This window comes from Choloepus didactylus, chromosome 3 (assembly GCF_015220235.1).
Source record: "Choloepus didactylus isolate mChoDid1 chromosome 3, mChoDid1.pri, whole genome shotgun sequence".
NCBI lineage: Eukaryota > Metazoa > Chordata > Mammalia > Pilosa > Megalonychidae > Choloepus > Choloepus didactylus.
In genome coordinates, this window is record NC_051309.1 from 83868128 (window position 1) to 83881631 (window position 13504).

Below are 13504 nucleotides of genomic sequence, written 5' to 3' on the forward strand. Positions count from 1 at the left end.
CATTCATGCTTTGTCTTAGCATTGTTGAAATTGGAGGTTATTACTGGGGAAAGAATCCTTTTGACTTGCTATGATGCTACAAAGTGTGTGAACGAGAGAGAAAGGAAAAAGAAGTGAGTTGGGATGGATTAAGGTGAAAATTATGTCTTCCTTAGGTGAGCAATTTATGTCTTTTCAGCTCCCCAAAGAGCACAAGTAAATGAACTAAGCAAAATGGAAGGGCATAAATTGGAGCTGCCTGAGGGGATTACATGGCTCATCCCTCCTCCAGAAAATGCTGATGTAATGTAAAGGTGTAAATGTTAAATGCTACATAGTAACTTCCCAGTGCTTTCAGGGGTAAAAAAGGGAAACAAAAAGATACAAGATACACAAGGGGGGAGGGAGTAATCCAAAGTCATGTGATGATGTGCAATTCCATTTTGGGATGGAAATATGCACCTGAGAACTGGTGCACTAACAGCTAAAATCTATAGCAGCTGAATTCTCATTGGACCAGTCTGTGCTTTAGTGAAGGCGGTGGAATTGGCAATAGATGGTAGTTCCCTAATTATTCCCTTCCTTTGCGTCTCCTTTTAAAAAACGAGGCCAAGAACATCTTTCCAGATGTTTGGTTATTGATAGGTACTTATAAAATTATTTTAAAAGCCCAGGCAAAGATTTCTTAGGATTGGGTAAAAAAAACCTCTCATTTTAAGACAGAATTTTCTAGGTTTTACAAAGCAAACTGGTGGTGAGGTAAATTAGCCAGCAGGTTATTCTTTGCCAATTATATTGCCAGTGAAAGTAGACAGAAAGTCCTGTATTCTATAGCGGGTCATGAGCATGGAACCATACTGTCTGAGTTTGACTCCAGGCTGTGGCAGATACTAGCTGGGTAACTTTGCACAAGTGATATAAATTCTGTGTCTCTGTTTCTAATCTGTAAAATGGGTTTTAAGGATTGAAGAAATTGATACAGCAAGCTCATAGAGAAGTGGCTGACGTAGAGTATGCACTTCTTATAAATGCTAACCATTATGACATGGTGCTTTGTGTGTGTGTGTGTGTGTGTGTGTGTGTGTGTGTGTGTGTGTGTTTAACTTTTTATTTTGAAACAATAAATTTTGCCGCAGAACAGTAGCAAAAATAATACAAACCCTATACAGAGAACTCCAATATACCCCTACCCCAACTCCCAGAAACCCAGATCCACCAATTGTAACATTTTGCTATCTTTATTACATCATTTGATCTATCTATCTATCTATCTATCTATCTATCTATCTATCTATCTTTTCTGAACTTTTGAGCTGCTTGACAGAAAGCTGATGGAAATGTTTTGGATTAACAGCATGTAATACACTCTACTTCTCCCTTTGGATCCTTTTCTCTTTTATATACATTATATTTATTAGTTTATCTACTTATTATTTCATTTGTGTATTTAGTTATATTCCATGTTATTCCAAAAATTATTTAAGGCTCTGTTGGGAAATGGAGAGTGAAGAGTTCTGGGTGAATGTGGGCTGAAGCTTTACATCCTTTCACTCTTGGAGTATGAATGTATGAAAGGGTCCTACCAAGTGATGTGGGTGGAGTTAGTGCACATTTTACATGTGTACAATTTTTCAAGGCTTAGCTAGGCGTTTCAAAAAGTTTGAGCTGCAACTATTCAGGATGACGCTTTGGGTGATTTTGTTACAAGGAGGTCTTTGGTATGAGGAAGTCAATGGTGGGAGAGGGAGGGGAGGTGAGGAAGACTTTAGATTAAAATGTCAAAAACAAGGTAAAAATAAAGAATGCATGAATTGATTCATTGGTGTGAATGCCAATTGAATTCCTGCCTCATATTTCAGAAGTAAAGGCAGTAAGTGCTGGTAGCAAATCTTGATTTTTTTCTCTCTCTCTCTTTTTACAGGGCAAGTAGAATACAGTCATGGCAAAGGAGAATCTGGTGGGAACTTTGCTTTTAAATTTGATGTGGTTGATGGAGAAGGCAACAAATTGATGGACCAGTCATTTTCCATCAGTGTGTTAGGTAAGGGGACATTGGATTTCTAACATAAAAATAGTTAAGCAGTTTCTGGGTTTAGTTCATACTTCCATCTTGAGGTTCAGCCCTTTCCCTCACCTAGGTGGAAATCATATTCCCTTTGTTGTTTGAAGCTGTGGCTCCTTGATGTGCTATAGCAGGGACAGAGCAAGGATTACTGTCATCTTATTCCTTGGCACCACATCTAGAATTGAACAAAAGAGGCTGAACAAAAGAGCACCGTTTCAAATCACTCTTTCTGATGCTTTCAGAGGACCGATTTGCACCGGTCATCATCACCAATAAAGGGCTGGTCTTGGATGAAAACTCAGTGAAGAAAATCACCACTCTGCAGCTGTCTGCCATCGACCAGGATAGTAAGCCTGCAGAATTGTTCTACAGAATCACCAGGCAGCCACAGCTGGGTCACCTGGAACATGCAGCATCACCAGGTAAGCCTTCCATCTCTTGCTTCACCTAACTAAAAGTTGGGGCTTAGTAAGTGTTGGGAACAACCAATGTCATATGTATGTACATGTACATCTAGCCTCAGGCTTAATTGATACTTATTTTCTGTACTACTAATGTTGATCATTATAGATTATATACTGCTTGGCTTTATGCTTGGCACAGAATAGGTGCTCAATGACTACTTGTTGAAAGTTGAATGAAAGAAAATTAATTTTATGTAAGCAATCTTGTCTCTACAACTATATTGTCAATTCCTTTAGGGCAAACACTGCACCTTGTTCTTTTTATACCTCCTTTAGCACCTGGCACTGAAATGTACTGTGCTTAAAAATTCATCTCAACATGCAGTTAGTGAGCATGTGTATTGAGCAAGATTCTAGTTAAGCTACTGCTGGGGAAGCAAAGATAAATGAGACTTAATCCTCAACCAACAGAACCTCATAATCTAATGCGTGAGATAAGGAACCTCTGCAGATAACCATAACTCAGGGAAGAATATGGCAGGAGCTTTAAGAAAGTTATAAACTTGGGTCAAAGGAGTTCAAAAGTGGGGGAGACCACATCATGTTGGGAGAATGTACAAAGGTGACAGAAATTGTGTTATTTCCTTTGAGAATGTACAGAGCACATTCAACTGGGCCAGTTTAGCTGAAGCAGATTCTGAAAATAGTAGGACATAGGGCTTGATGGATTGTGATTTTATGGAGGGTTTTCAAAGCTAGGATAAGTTATCTCTGTTTAATTCTATAGGGACTAGGGAGTCAGTGCAGAATTTTGAGGAGGAAAGGGGAGTGACATTCGTCAGGGAGTATACAACAGGATTCGAGATGAAGGAAAGGAAAAGGAGATGGTGACAGTGGTTAGGAAGCTTTCACATATGGCCAAATAGTGAGGCTTCTCCTACGGGGGTCAGTAATGGGAATAGTAAAAGAAGACTAAAGTAAGAGAAAATGCCTGGTACCTTGCAACATTTGTTGATTGAATGAAGGGGGAAAGGCACATTTCAGAGGGAGAAACTATAAAACTTGGCAGCTGAGTGGATGTGAGGGCTAAGAGATGCTAGATTAAACAAATCTAAAGATAGAGTTGCTTTTATTTCTTGCAAAAGTTAAGCAGTCACAGCTTTCTGAAGTTTTAGATCTTCATTGGCTATCTTTGGATTTTAGGATATAGATTATTTATTCATTCAACCAGAGAAATAGCAAAACAGAGGAAGTGTCTGCCTTGATATTGCTCAGTTTTTAATACCAGGAGTCAGACAATAAGCAAACAAGCAAGCAGATATATCATATGTCAGATGGTGATGAGTGTTAGGGAGAGAAATGAAGAAGAGTATTGGGGGTACACTGGGAGCAAAGGGGTAAGGGGAGGTCTCTCTAATGATAAGGTGACATTTAGCTGAGATCTGAAGAAAGTGAGGGAGCCAGACATGATGATATCTAAGGAAAGGGTGTTTCAGACAGCGGGATCAGCAAAGCAGGAATGAGCCAGGCAGGCACATCAGGTTCAAGACGTAGCAAGGAGAGAGTGGTAGGAAATGAGCTCTGAAAGGTGGAAGGTAAAGGTGGAGGAGGTGAAGGAAGCAGATCACATGCTGGATGTGCATGGTAGGAGGTCAGCAGAAGGGATGGACAGAATTGGCTAAATCCCTCATGCAAATTAAAGCAGGTGTCAACATTTTGTCCCAAAGTTCCTGCAGATCAGCACCTCCAAGACCTTGACTGCATGAGATATTTATAACTAATTCATGAGCAAATCGCTTCTTCCAGACTTCTATCAGGTTACTGATTGTATTTCTCCAAAGATGAAGAGCAGACTCTTTTGGATGTTTTGTCAGGCAACTGCATCCACACTGTTCAGAGCTTTAAAAGACTCTGAGCTTCTTGCAAACCCTGCCAGTTACTCACCTGCTGATAAGTCACAGCTCTCTCTCTTCTCTGACTCCAGGCTGTTAGAGTCCACTGTAGGACTGCTCCAAATTCACCTTTCCTGTTTGCACAACTCTTAGCTTTCACTGAACTTAAAACCTGATTGCCAAGACCAAGCCAGCTCTGCTTAGGAAGGGACTGGAAGGTGGGCTTTCTTTTCCCTCTTGCTGGGCAATGCCCTGCAAAAGTGGAGGGACAAGCTGTCATTCGATTCCCTGACAAGCTGTTCTTTCACCTGCCCTTTTCCACCAGGCTTGGCTTCCCAATGTATGTCTTCCCCCTCTCCCACCAATTTTTCTCAACCCTCTGTTTGCAGTAACTCTAAGTAGAGAACATACAAGGAGCCAGTCCCCCTCGTTTTTATTCCTGGGGCCCCTCCTCATTGCTCATATGACAGAGCTTTCCTGCCCCTCCCTCACCACCAGCCCCACCCTGACTTCTTTCTGTTGTATTTAGCCAGAACTCTCTCCTTCCCTTCTCCCCCAAGGGAGAATATTTTTATGAGTCTGATGTGATTGTTTTTTTTTTAATTGAGATTATTCACATACCATACAATTATCCAAAGATCCGAAGTATACAATCAGTTGCCCATGGTACCATCATACAGCTGTGCATCCATCACCACAGTTAATTTTTTTTTCAATTTTTAGAACATTTTCAGTACTCCAGAAAAGAAATAGACTCACAAAAAAAGGAAACTCCAATCCTCCCATACCCCTAACCACCCCCCTCCATTATTGATTCATAGTATTGGTATAGTACATTTATTACTGCTGATGAAAGAATGTTAAAATACTACTAACTGTAGTATATAGTTTGCAATAAGTATATATATTTTTTCCTATATGCCTTTCTATTATTAACTTCTAGTTATAGTGTCATACATTTGTTCTAGTTCATGAGAGAGATTTCTAACAGTTGTACAGTTAGTCACGAACATTGTCCACCACAAGATTCACTGTTTTATACATTCCCATCTTTTAACCTCCAACTTTCCTTCTGGTGACATACGTGACACCACCTTCACACACCTTTCAGCACTTTTAGTTTTTCTCACAACATGCTACCATCACCCTGTCCATTTTCAAACATTTAATTTCACCCTAGTTGAACAGTCTGCTCATTATAAGCAACCACTCCCCATTCTTTAGCCTCATTTCTATATCCTGATAACTTATATTTCATGTCAGTTCTAGGATCCGTAATTTTATGTCTTTCATAAGAGACAGGAAATTTTCATTTATTATTTCCTCTGTTATTGCTTCTGCCCCTTTTCCCTTCTCTTCTCCTTCTGGGACACCCATGACATGTACACTCCTGCATTTCGTTTTGTCCTTAAGTTCCCGAAGACATTGCTTGTATTTTTCCATTCTTTTCCCTATCTGTTCTTTTGTGTGTAGACTTTCAGGTATCTTGTTCTCCAGTTCCTGAGTATTTTCTTCTGCCTCTTGAGATCTGCTGTTGTATGTCTCCATTGTGTCCTTCATCTCGTGTGTTGTGCCTTTCATTTCCATAGATTCTGTCAGACGTTTTTCAAAATTTCGATTTCTACCTTATGTACATACACCCAGTGTTTTCATTATATGGTTCATCTCTTTTGCCACATCTTCCCTAAACTTTCTGAATTGATCCAGTACTAGCTATTTAAATTCCTGTATCTCAGTTTAAGTGTAAATTTGTTCCTTTGACTGGGCCATAACTTCAATCCTCCTAGTATAGGTTGTAGTTTTCTGTTATCTAGACATCTGGCCTCCTTGGTTACCCCAATCAGGTTTTCCTAGACCAGAATGGGCTTAGGTCTTGGAAGGAGGCAATAGTTTCAGGTCTCCCTAAGGGTATGTCTTACAAAATTGGTGCACCCTGGGAGGCCTCAAGTCACTGTGCTTTTGTGCCCAGCAGGTAGCACCTGTCAGCCTGTCACTCCCGACTGGTGTAAGGTGGTGTGGCCCGTGGCTGTTTTCCCGCAGGCTCTGGGGTCTGGTTCTGAATGGAAGGCAGGTAGTAGAGCTGGGCCCCACCTTTTTCCTCTTAGGGAAGATATACCCCCTGAGGAGAGGTCATTTACATTCTAATAGTCTCTCTGCCTGTGCCATCTCTACTCTTATCTGGGTCAGAGCACTAGGAACTGAAAATGGCTGAGGCTTTCTCCACTGAGCCAAAAAAAAGAACAGAAATCCCCCCTTCAGGGCCAAGTCTGCTGCCCCCTTCAGTTTCACCCATCGGCCAGAGACAGCACCCAGTCCTCTGGGCTCCCCCTCCCTCCCAGAGAGGTCCTGCAGCTCTCCAAGGTCAGTTGTCACCAAAGGCCTCTGTCTGCTTGTTGGGGATTCATACGTTGTACTGAGCAGTCCACGTTTGCTCATTAAAACCCCAGTTGGAGCTTAGCTGAGCTATATTGGCTTGCTCGGAGAGTGCTGCTTTCTAGTACCGTGAGCCTTTGCAGTTAGGGCTGTGGGGGAAGGGGGCTCCCGGCTCAGTCCTCAGTTTTTACTTACAGATTTTTTGCTGCAATCTCAGGCATTCCTCCCAATTCAGGTTGGTGTATGATGAGCGGACGGTCACATTTGTCCCCCCGCAGTTACTCCAGATTATTTACTATTTGTTCCTGGTTGTATATTAGTTGCTCTGGGGGGACTAACTAGCTTCCACTCCTCTCTATGCCACCATCTTCTTCCATCCCTGATTGTTTGTAAATATCAAAGGTCTCCCTTCAGGAGAAACACATGTTGATTACATATCACCCTCTCTAAAGCAGCTGGTTACCCATAGGGAAAAGCCAGGACCACCTTGCCTCATTTGTCTCAGTGGTGAGAATTTGTCCACCAAGAGTTGGGTGGAGCATGTTCTTTGTGAGAAGATCAAAACAACTTCCATGTCAGTGTCTGTAGTACAGGTCTTGGGGGTGCTGAGCTATTTTGGGACCCAGTGTCTTCTTAGAAATATCATTTACCAACAGTGCTTATGGGCACCCTCTTAGGTAGTCAACTGTGAAGTGGATGTCTTCTTAGGCTGTCTTTCTTGGCCAGCTGATTGTAACTGATTGCCTTCTTGAGATAGATGTGATGGTAGGGATGTCCTCTATTCTTCCCCCTAAGAGATATAGGGAGCCATTTGCCTATGAACCTGTGCAGAAGACAGGTGTGAGCCTCCTACCACTGACGAGAGTCCAGTTAAGAGTCTAGTCCCTATATGCGTTGTCCTTTCAAAGGTGGGGTGCCACACCTCTCACCAAGGTTTCCCACAAACTCCAGACTCTAAAGACCCCAATGTTCTTGGGATAGCAAATTAAGGAAATTATACTAATTAGGATATGGGTTAAGCTGCTGGAATAAAGAGACCCCCAAATACAGTGGCATAAACAAGAGAGAAGTTTATTTTCTCTCACAGAATACCCTGAGGCCTGAGGTGGGTCACTGATTTTCCTTCTCTGGTCCAAGGTGCCTACTGTACTTGTTGTCATCCCCCAGCCAGTGGGAAGGGAGAAAAGGACCAGTGAGTACACACCCATTTCTTTTTTTAGGGGCATGACTGGAAAAACACATCAGTTTTGACCACATCCCAGCAACAAGAATGTAGCCGTACAAAGCTGTGAGTGACTATGAAATGTAGGCTCTAACTAAGTAGCCAAGAACTTCACTAAAATTCAGGAATTCTCATATTGCAGAAGAGGAGGAGTAATAATATTAGAGTCTAGAAGTCTTCAGCTTAGCACTGATTCTCAACTAGGAATGGGACTTTTGGTTGTCACCCCCAGGGTCAAGTTGTCACACTGACTTGAGGGGGTGGAAGAGGCAATAAGTGGCTAAATGAGTATTTAGAGGCAGAGGTAGGGACACTAAATGTCCTCCAATGAGTGGGTAAGTCCTGAACAAAATAATTGTTCTGCCTAGAAGGTCAGTAGTGCTCTTATTGAGAAACAGTGTACTGTGACAACTAATCCAAAATCTTAATCCTCTTCTTTATTTTTATCTTTCTTCCCAATAGAGAAGGTTGATAATAGCATAGTTCAATTGTAAAACTCTCCACACCTTGCTTATTTCATTCCCACATCTACATTCTTCAGGGAGAGTGAGGTAGCTCTTGCTAAGACAACTTATCAAGGTACTGCCCACAACTTTCCACTTTCTACTTTGTACCCTGTTCCAAGTTCTCACTTCTTGAAGGAGCTAAATTAAAAGCTCCTAAAAAGGTAAATCTTCTTTCACACAAGCATCTCTTCCCCTTTCCTACCATGAGTTCATCAATATGGTTCTTGATTTCTTAAACTCACCTCTGAAAGTCTTCTCAGAGAAGTGGGCATTGAATCCAGAAACCATAATACCACCTGAACAGATTTCAAAATAGAGTGTCAACATCATGAAAGTCTGAGTGGCTTGCAAAAATAATGTATTTATGGACTGCACAATTAGAGGGAGAAAGGTCAAAGCAAGGATCTCAGTGTAATGTCCTCAGCTTTGACTCTACCACTCCTGATGAATCAGGCTATCCTAGGGCCCAGGCTGCATCCTGTGCTGTAGGAGCTGCTAGATAGGTTAAACTTTCTCAGTTGTGCACACAGGGTCAGAGTATTCTGATTTCTCTTTCCTCATTATTTTTGTAGAGGTTCAACTGCTGCAATGAGAGTAGGAGCTCCCTCTCAGCTATTCATCAATGCCTTAGTTTGCCAGGGCTCCTGTAACTAATACCACAGACTAGTTGGCTTGAACAACAGGGTTTTATTGTCTGGAGGCTACTAATCCAAAATTAGAGCGTCAGCGGGCCGTGCTTCCTCTGAAGTCTGTAGGGTTCTGGTGGTGACTTGCCAGCAAACCATGATATAACTCAATCTCTGCTTCTATCACATGGTCACATCTCTCTCCCTCTCTCTCTCTCTCTCTCTCTCTCTTTCTCTCTCTCTCCTTCTCTCCATCTCCCACCTCTCTGTCTCTGTACCAGTTGACTGTCTGAATTTCCTCATGAGGACCCTAGTCATGTTCAATTATGGGCTACCCTGATCCAGTTTGGCTTCATTTTAAATAGCATCTTCAAAGACTGTATTTACAGATAAGTTCACGTTCACAGGACCAGGGGTTAGTACTCGTACATGTCTTTCGGGGGACACAATTCAGTCCATAACAACCAACCAGTCATGTCTGAGCTTTAACTACCAAGCTTAGCACTTAACCAGTATAGCTGCAGCCATAGGAAGCATTATTTTTGATCCCCACATAGAAATAGATCTCTTATTAGTATACCCACTCAACTTTCTGTATTGAAATTACTGCAAAATTCGTGTGACTCCAAACATCAGCACTGTACAGATACATGGCTGTGATGTGGCTTTCTCAACTACTTGATCTTGTTCTATCACCCACCATTCTATCTACTGTCTGTAGGGTGGCTATGGCTGTTCCAATTTTAGAGATGGCAAAGGAAATAAATTGGTTCTGTGTTATATGACTTGCTCCAGTCATGTGACTGCTGGGTGGTATAGCGGAAAGACAGCATTTAAAAAAAAGAAGCCAAAGCAGGTTTTCTGATTGATCTTTCTACTTTTCTGTTACAGCAATGGTTCTTAACTCTGGCTATACATTAGAGTCACTCAGGGGATGTTTTAAAATAGTAGTGCCCTGGTCCTACCCCAGGCCAATAAATACAAATATTGAGGGATGGAGCTTGAGCATCAGTATTTTTTAAAAGCACCCTCATGAGATTCTAATTAGAGCCTGGGTTGAGAACCGCAGTACTGTATCATATTAGACTAGCCTCCCTCCCTTTCTCCTTCCTCCTTTGAACAAATGTTTATTGGGTACCTGCTGCCTGAGCAAACATATTTTGGAAGTAGGGGGCACAAACAAATAAGTGCAAATGTTTTCATTAGCTGTGACACCAAGATGCACAAGGGACAGCCAGAGCCCAAAGGCAGTGAGTTCTGCCTGAGAGGGACAGAGAGTTAGTCAAAAAAGATTTCACAGAGGTAATGCTTTGACAAAAGTAGTCTTTGGCTTCTTCCTTAAACCTCTCAGTATTGTGGCATCAACCAAAAGTATGAGGTACCCATTGTCTTACTTTGTGTTCCTTCTGAGAGCAGAGGCTTTGGAGAAAATCCTGAAGCATAAAAGCTGAAATTCACCCACCGCGTGAGCTTGAGGTGTGGCCCCAGCATCAGGGAGAGAACCATCCACAGCTGTGCCGAGATCAGGAGGGCCGAGGCAGTCACCTGGCATCCATTAACAAGGCAGTTTCTTTAACGATGTTTTGTTCCCAGACCACTGTTAGCAGTCCCTTCCTTCCACCCCTCTTACCTGACCTGAACTGATCTTTCTTTGACGAGTTGGCCCTCCAGAGGAAATAAGAAAACTGACAAGGTTAATACAGGTCTCCCTTATACTGCCAGATACATTGTTTAGCCAGCAGGTAGGTGACTGAAAACACCTTCGATGGAGTTAAAAGCTTTCAAGATATTTCAGACAGCAACCAACTACCTGCTGCAATAGCCATTAGGGACAATATGTTATTAGAAACACCGTCTTGCTGGTGAGAAAGTACCTGATGCCTTTCAATTCCCAATTAGCAAAGGCTAAAAATTTTTTTACATGTATAGGGTTGGAAAATTTGGTGCCGCAGAATCTCTAAGATGTAGGTTATAGTGGGTGAACTAAATTTACTTACCAAATATGTTTTGCACTCCTACTGTGTGCCAGCACTATTCTAGGTGCATCAGAAGAAACAAAAAAAATTCTTGACCCTTGAACCTAACTCTGATGCAGTGTGTGGTCCTCAAGTGCTTAATTATAGGTATCATTTAAATAATACTAAACCCCATCAAAATCAATATTTCGGACAAGAAAATGTTTCGAGCCAATAAAGTATTCTGGAAGAAATACTTGAAAAATATTACAATGGTGATATTTCGTTGGTAGGCCGACTAGTGATTTTTATGACTATCCTACATTTCTGTGTTTTTCACATTTCCTTAGTATGCATGTGTTATTTTTGTATTAAAAACTATTAAAGGGTAAGCATGAAATCTAAGAGGCTCCTTTTCTAGTTTATAAGATAGATGAGTTTTACAAAAAATGTGAGAGTCCAGCAGGCATAAATTTTGGAGTCAGGCAACCTTGGTTCCAATCCCAGCACTGCCACGTATGCTCTGCATGACCTTGGATGTATCACATAACCTTTCTAATTTAACTACACTGTCATAATCTATAAAAATGGAGGACATATGCCAACCTTGACCTCCCAGAGTCATTAAAGACAAAATTCAAGCCTGTAACAGAGGTGCTCAACGTTTGCTGGATTGAATTAGGAAAGGCCCACTGAGATGAAGCCCAGAAGCTCTCATACACTGCTAGTAGGAATGTTAAATGGTTCTACTGCTTTGGAAAACAACTTGACAGTTTCCTAAAAAGTTGAGCATACAGCTAACATATATTCCAGCCACTCCACTCCTAGCAATTTACCCAAGAAAAATGAATACTTGTGTCCTTACAAAGCCCTGTGCACAAATGTTCATAACAGCATTATTTGTAATAGTCAAAAACTGTAAACAACCCAAATGTCCATCAACAGGTGAATGGATAAACAAGCTATGATGTAGCCACACAGTGGAATACTGCTCAGTTACAACATGGATGAATTTCAAAGTAATTATGCTGAGTGAAAGAAATCAGGCATAAAATAGCACATATTCTATGATTCCATATATAAAATTTTGTGAAAATGACAATTAATTTATAGTGGCAGAAAGCAGTTGACAGGGGTTGGTTGAGGACAGGAGGTATGGGGAAGTGAAGGATGGAGGGATTGCAAAGTGTCAGTTGGAAACTTTTGGGGTGATGGATATATTTACTATCTTGAATGTGGTGATGGTTTCATGAGTGTGTCAAACTTATGAAGCTGTACGCCTAAATATATGCAACTTACTATACATCAATTTTACCTCAATTTAAAAAGGTTTTTTTTTAAAAAAAAATAAATAAATAAAGATCATCCCAGAGCTTCCTTCCCAAGAGGAAGGAGAAAACTCGATCACCTTTATTAACCGGTCTCTCAGAAAGAGAACAGTGAATTAGATGGCTGGTTGACTGTGAGACTACAGACAGGTATTCCCCCATGAGTTCTAAGGATGGATGCTCAGCAGAGAGAATAGATTTAAATTTCTCAGTGCAGCCAGTCTGAAGTTATTAAATTTTTAAAGAATGGTGTAGATTTCTGTCCAGAGCCACAAGACAAAGCTATGAGACGGGAGGCTACATTTCTTGCCTGTCAAGAGCTGATGTAGCAAGCACAGAAATATAAAATACCTCATCAAAAAAATTAATGCTCCAATATACAGGAGGCTATTGTGTCTGGGTGACAAATTTCAGATGACAAAGAGATGCAAATATAAACCATGCGGGCTGATTTGTTTTTAAGATAAAGCAATGACACTGATGACACAACAAAGTAGAATATCTCGTTTTCATAGAAAAACTGAACTGATTTTGCCAGGATTAACAATGACAAATAGTAAATCCCAGGAAACAGCAAATGAATTTTGGGGCCAAACTAAAGGACTAGATTAAGTAGCTTAATACCCCAACACCCAGAGCAGAAAGTGATTTTGCTTTAGTCTTGACTGGCATCGGAAGATGAACCACAGAAGCTCCAAAACAGAAGCAAGAGTTCTGGACTATTTTTGTTAAATGTTAGGCATTTAAAAACATGTAGATGTTGTTCATTTGTGGGATTAGCATTGTTTAAAATCACTTTAGAATTTTTTTTTATTTTAAAATGCCTTAAAAAATTAACATGTTTTCTCTGAATCATGTTATAGAAGGAGGCTGCTTTTCTAGGCCACGTTAGATTTGATAGCAAGTGATTGCCGAAGCCCCAAAATCAGGCAGTAAGTTTTGTCACTGCCTGACTGGCTAACATGGTATATGAGAAGCTAGACTCATGGACCTGAGAGACAAAAGGGATCTTCAAGAATATCCAATGAAATTATGGAGGCCAGGATGGCTCACCAATACAGAAACAGGATATGTGTACCCAAACCCTATAACGTCAGTGTCCAAAAGCTAAACCATCATGCAATATTAAAAATTAGGATAGGTTCTTAGAAAGG

The 13504-nt window shown here is 41.0% G+C and overlaps 1 protein-coding gene across 7 annotated transcripts in view; it reads left to right on the top strand.

Annotated features, from left to right (window-relative positions):
* FRAS1 (Fraser extracellular matrix complex subunit 1) overlaps positions 1–13504 on the top strand; it is a 474784-nt gene that overhangs the window by 387861 nt on the left and 73419 nt on the right. For 6 of the 7 annotated variants that reach the window (XR_005215891.1, XM_037830061.1, XM_037830063.1 and 3 more), the window contains 2 exons: positions 1901–2020; positions 2287–2466. Coding sequence is in view for 6 of the 7 variants with exons in the window: in XM_037830061.1 (XP_037685989.1) it covers positions 1901–2020; positions 2287–2466 (300 nt within the window). In the remaining variant the exon portion in view is untranslated. Of the gene's footprint in view, positions 1–1900; positions 2021–2286; positions 2467–10483; positions 10526–13504 lie in introns of those variants that run through there. The other variant, XM_037830067.1, reaches the window with a different exon arrangement.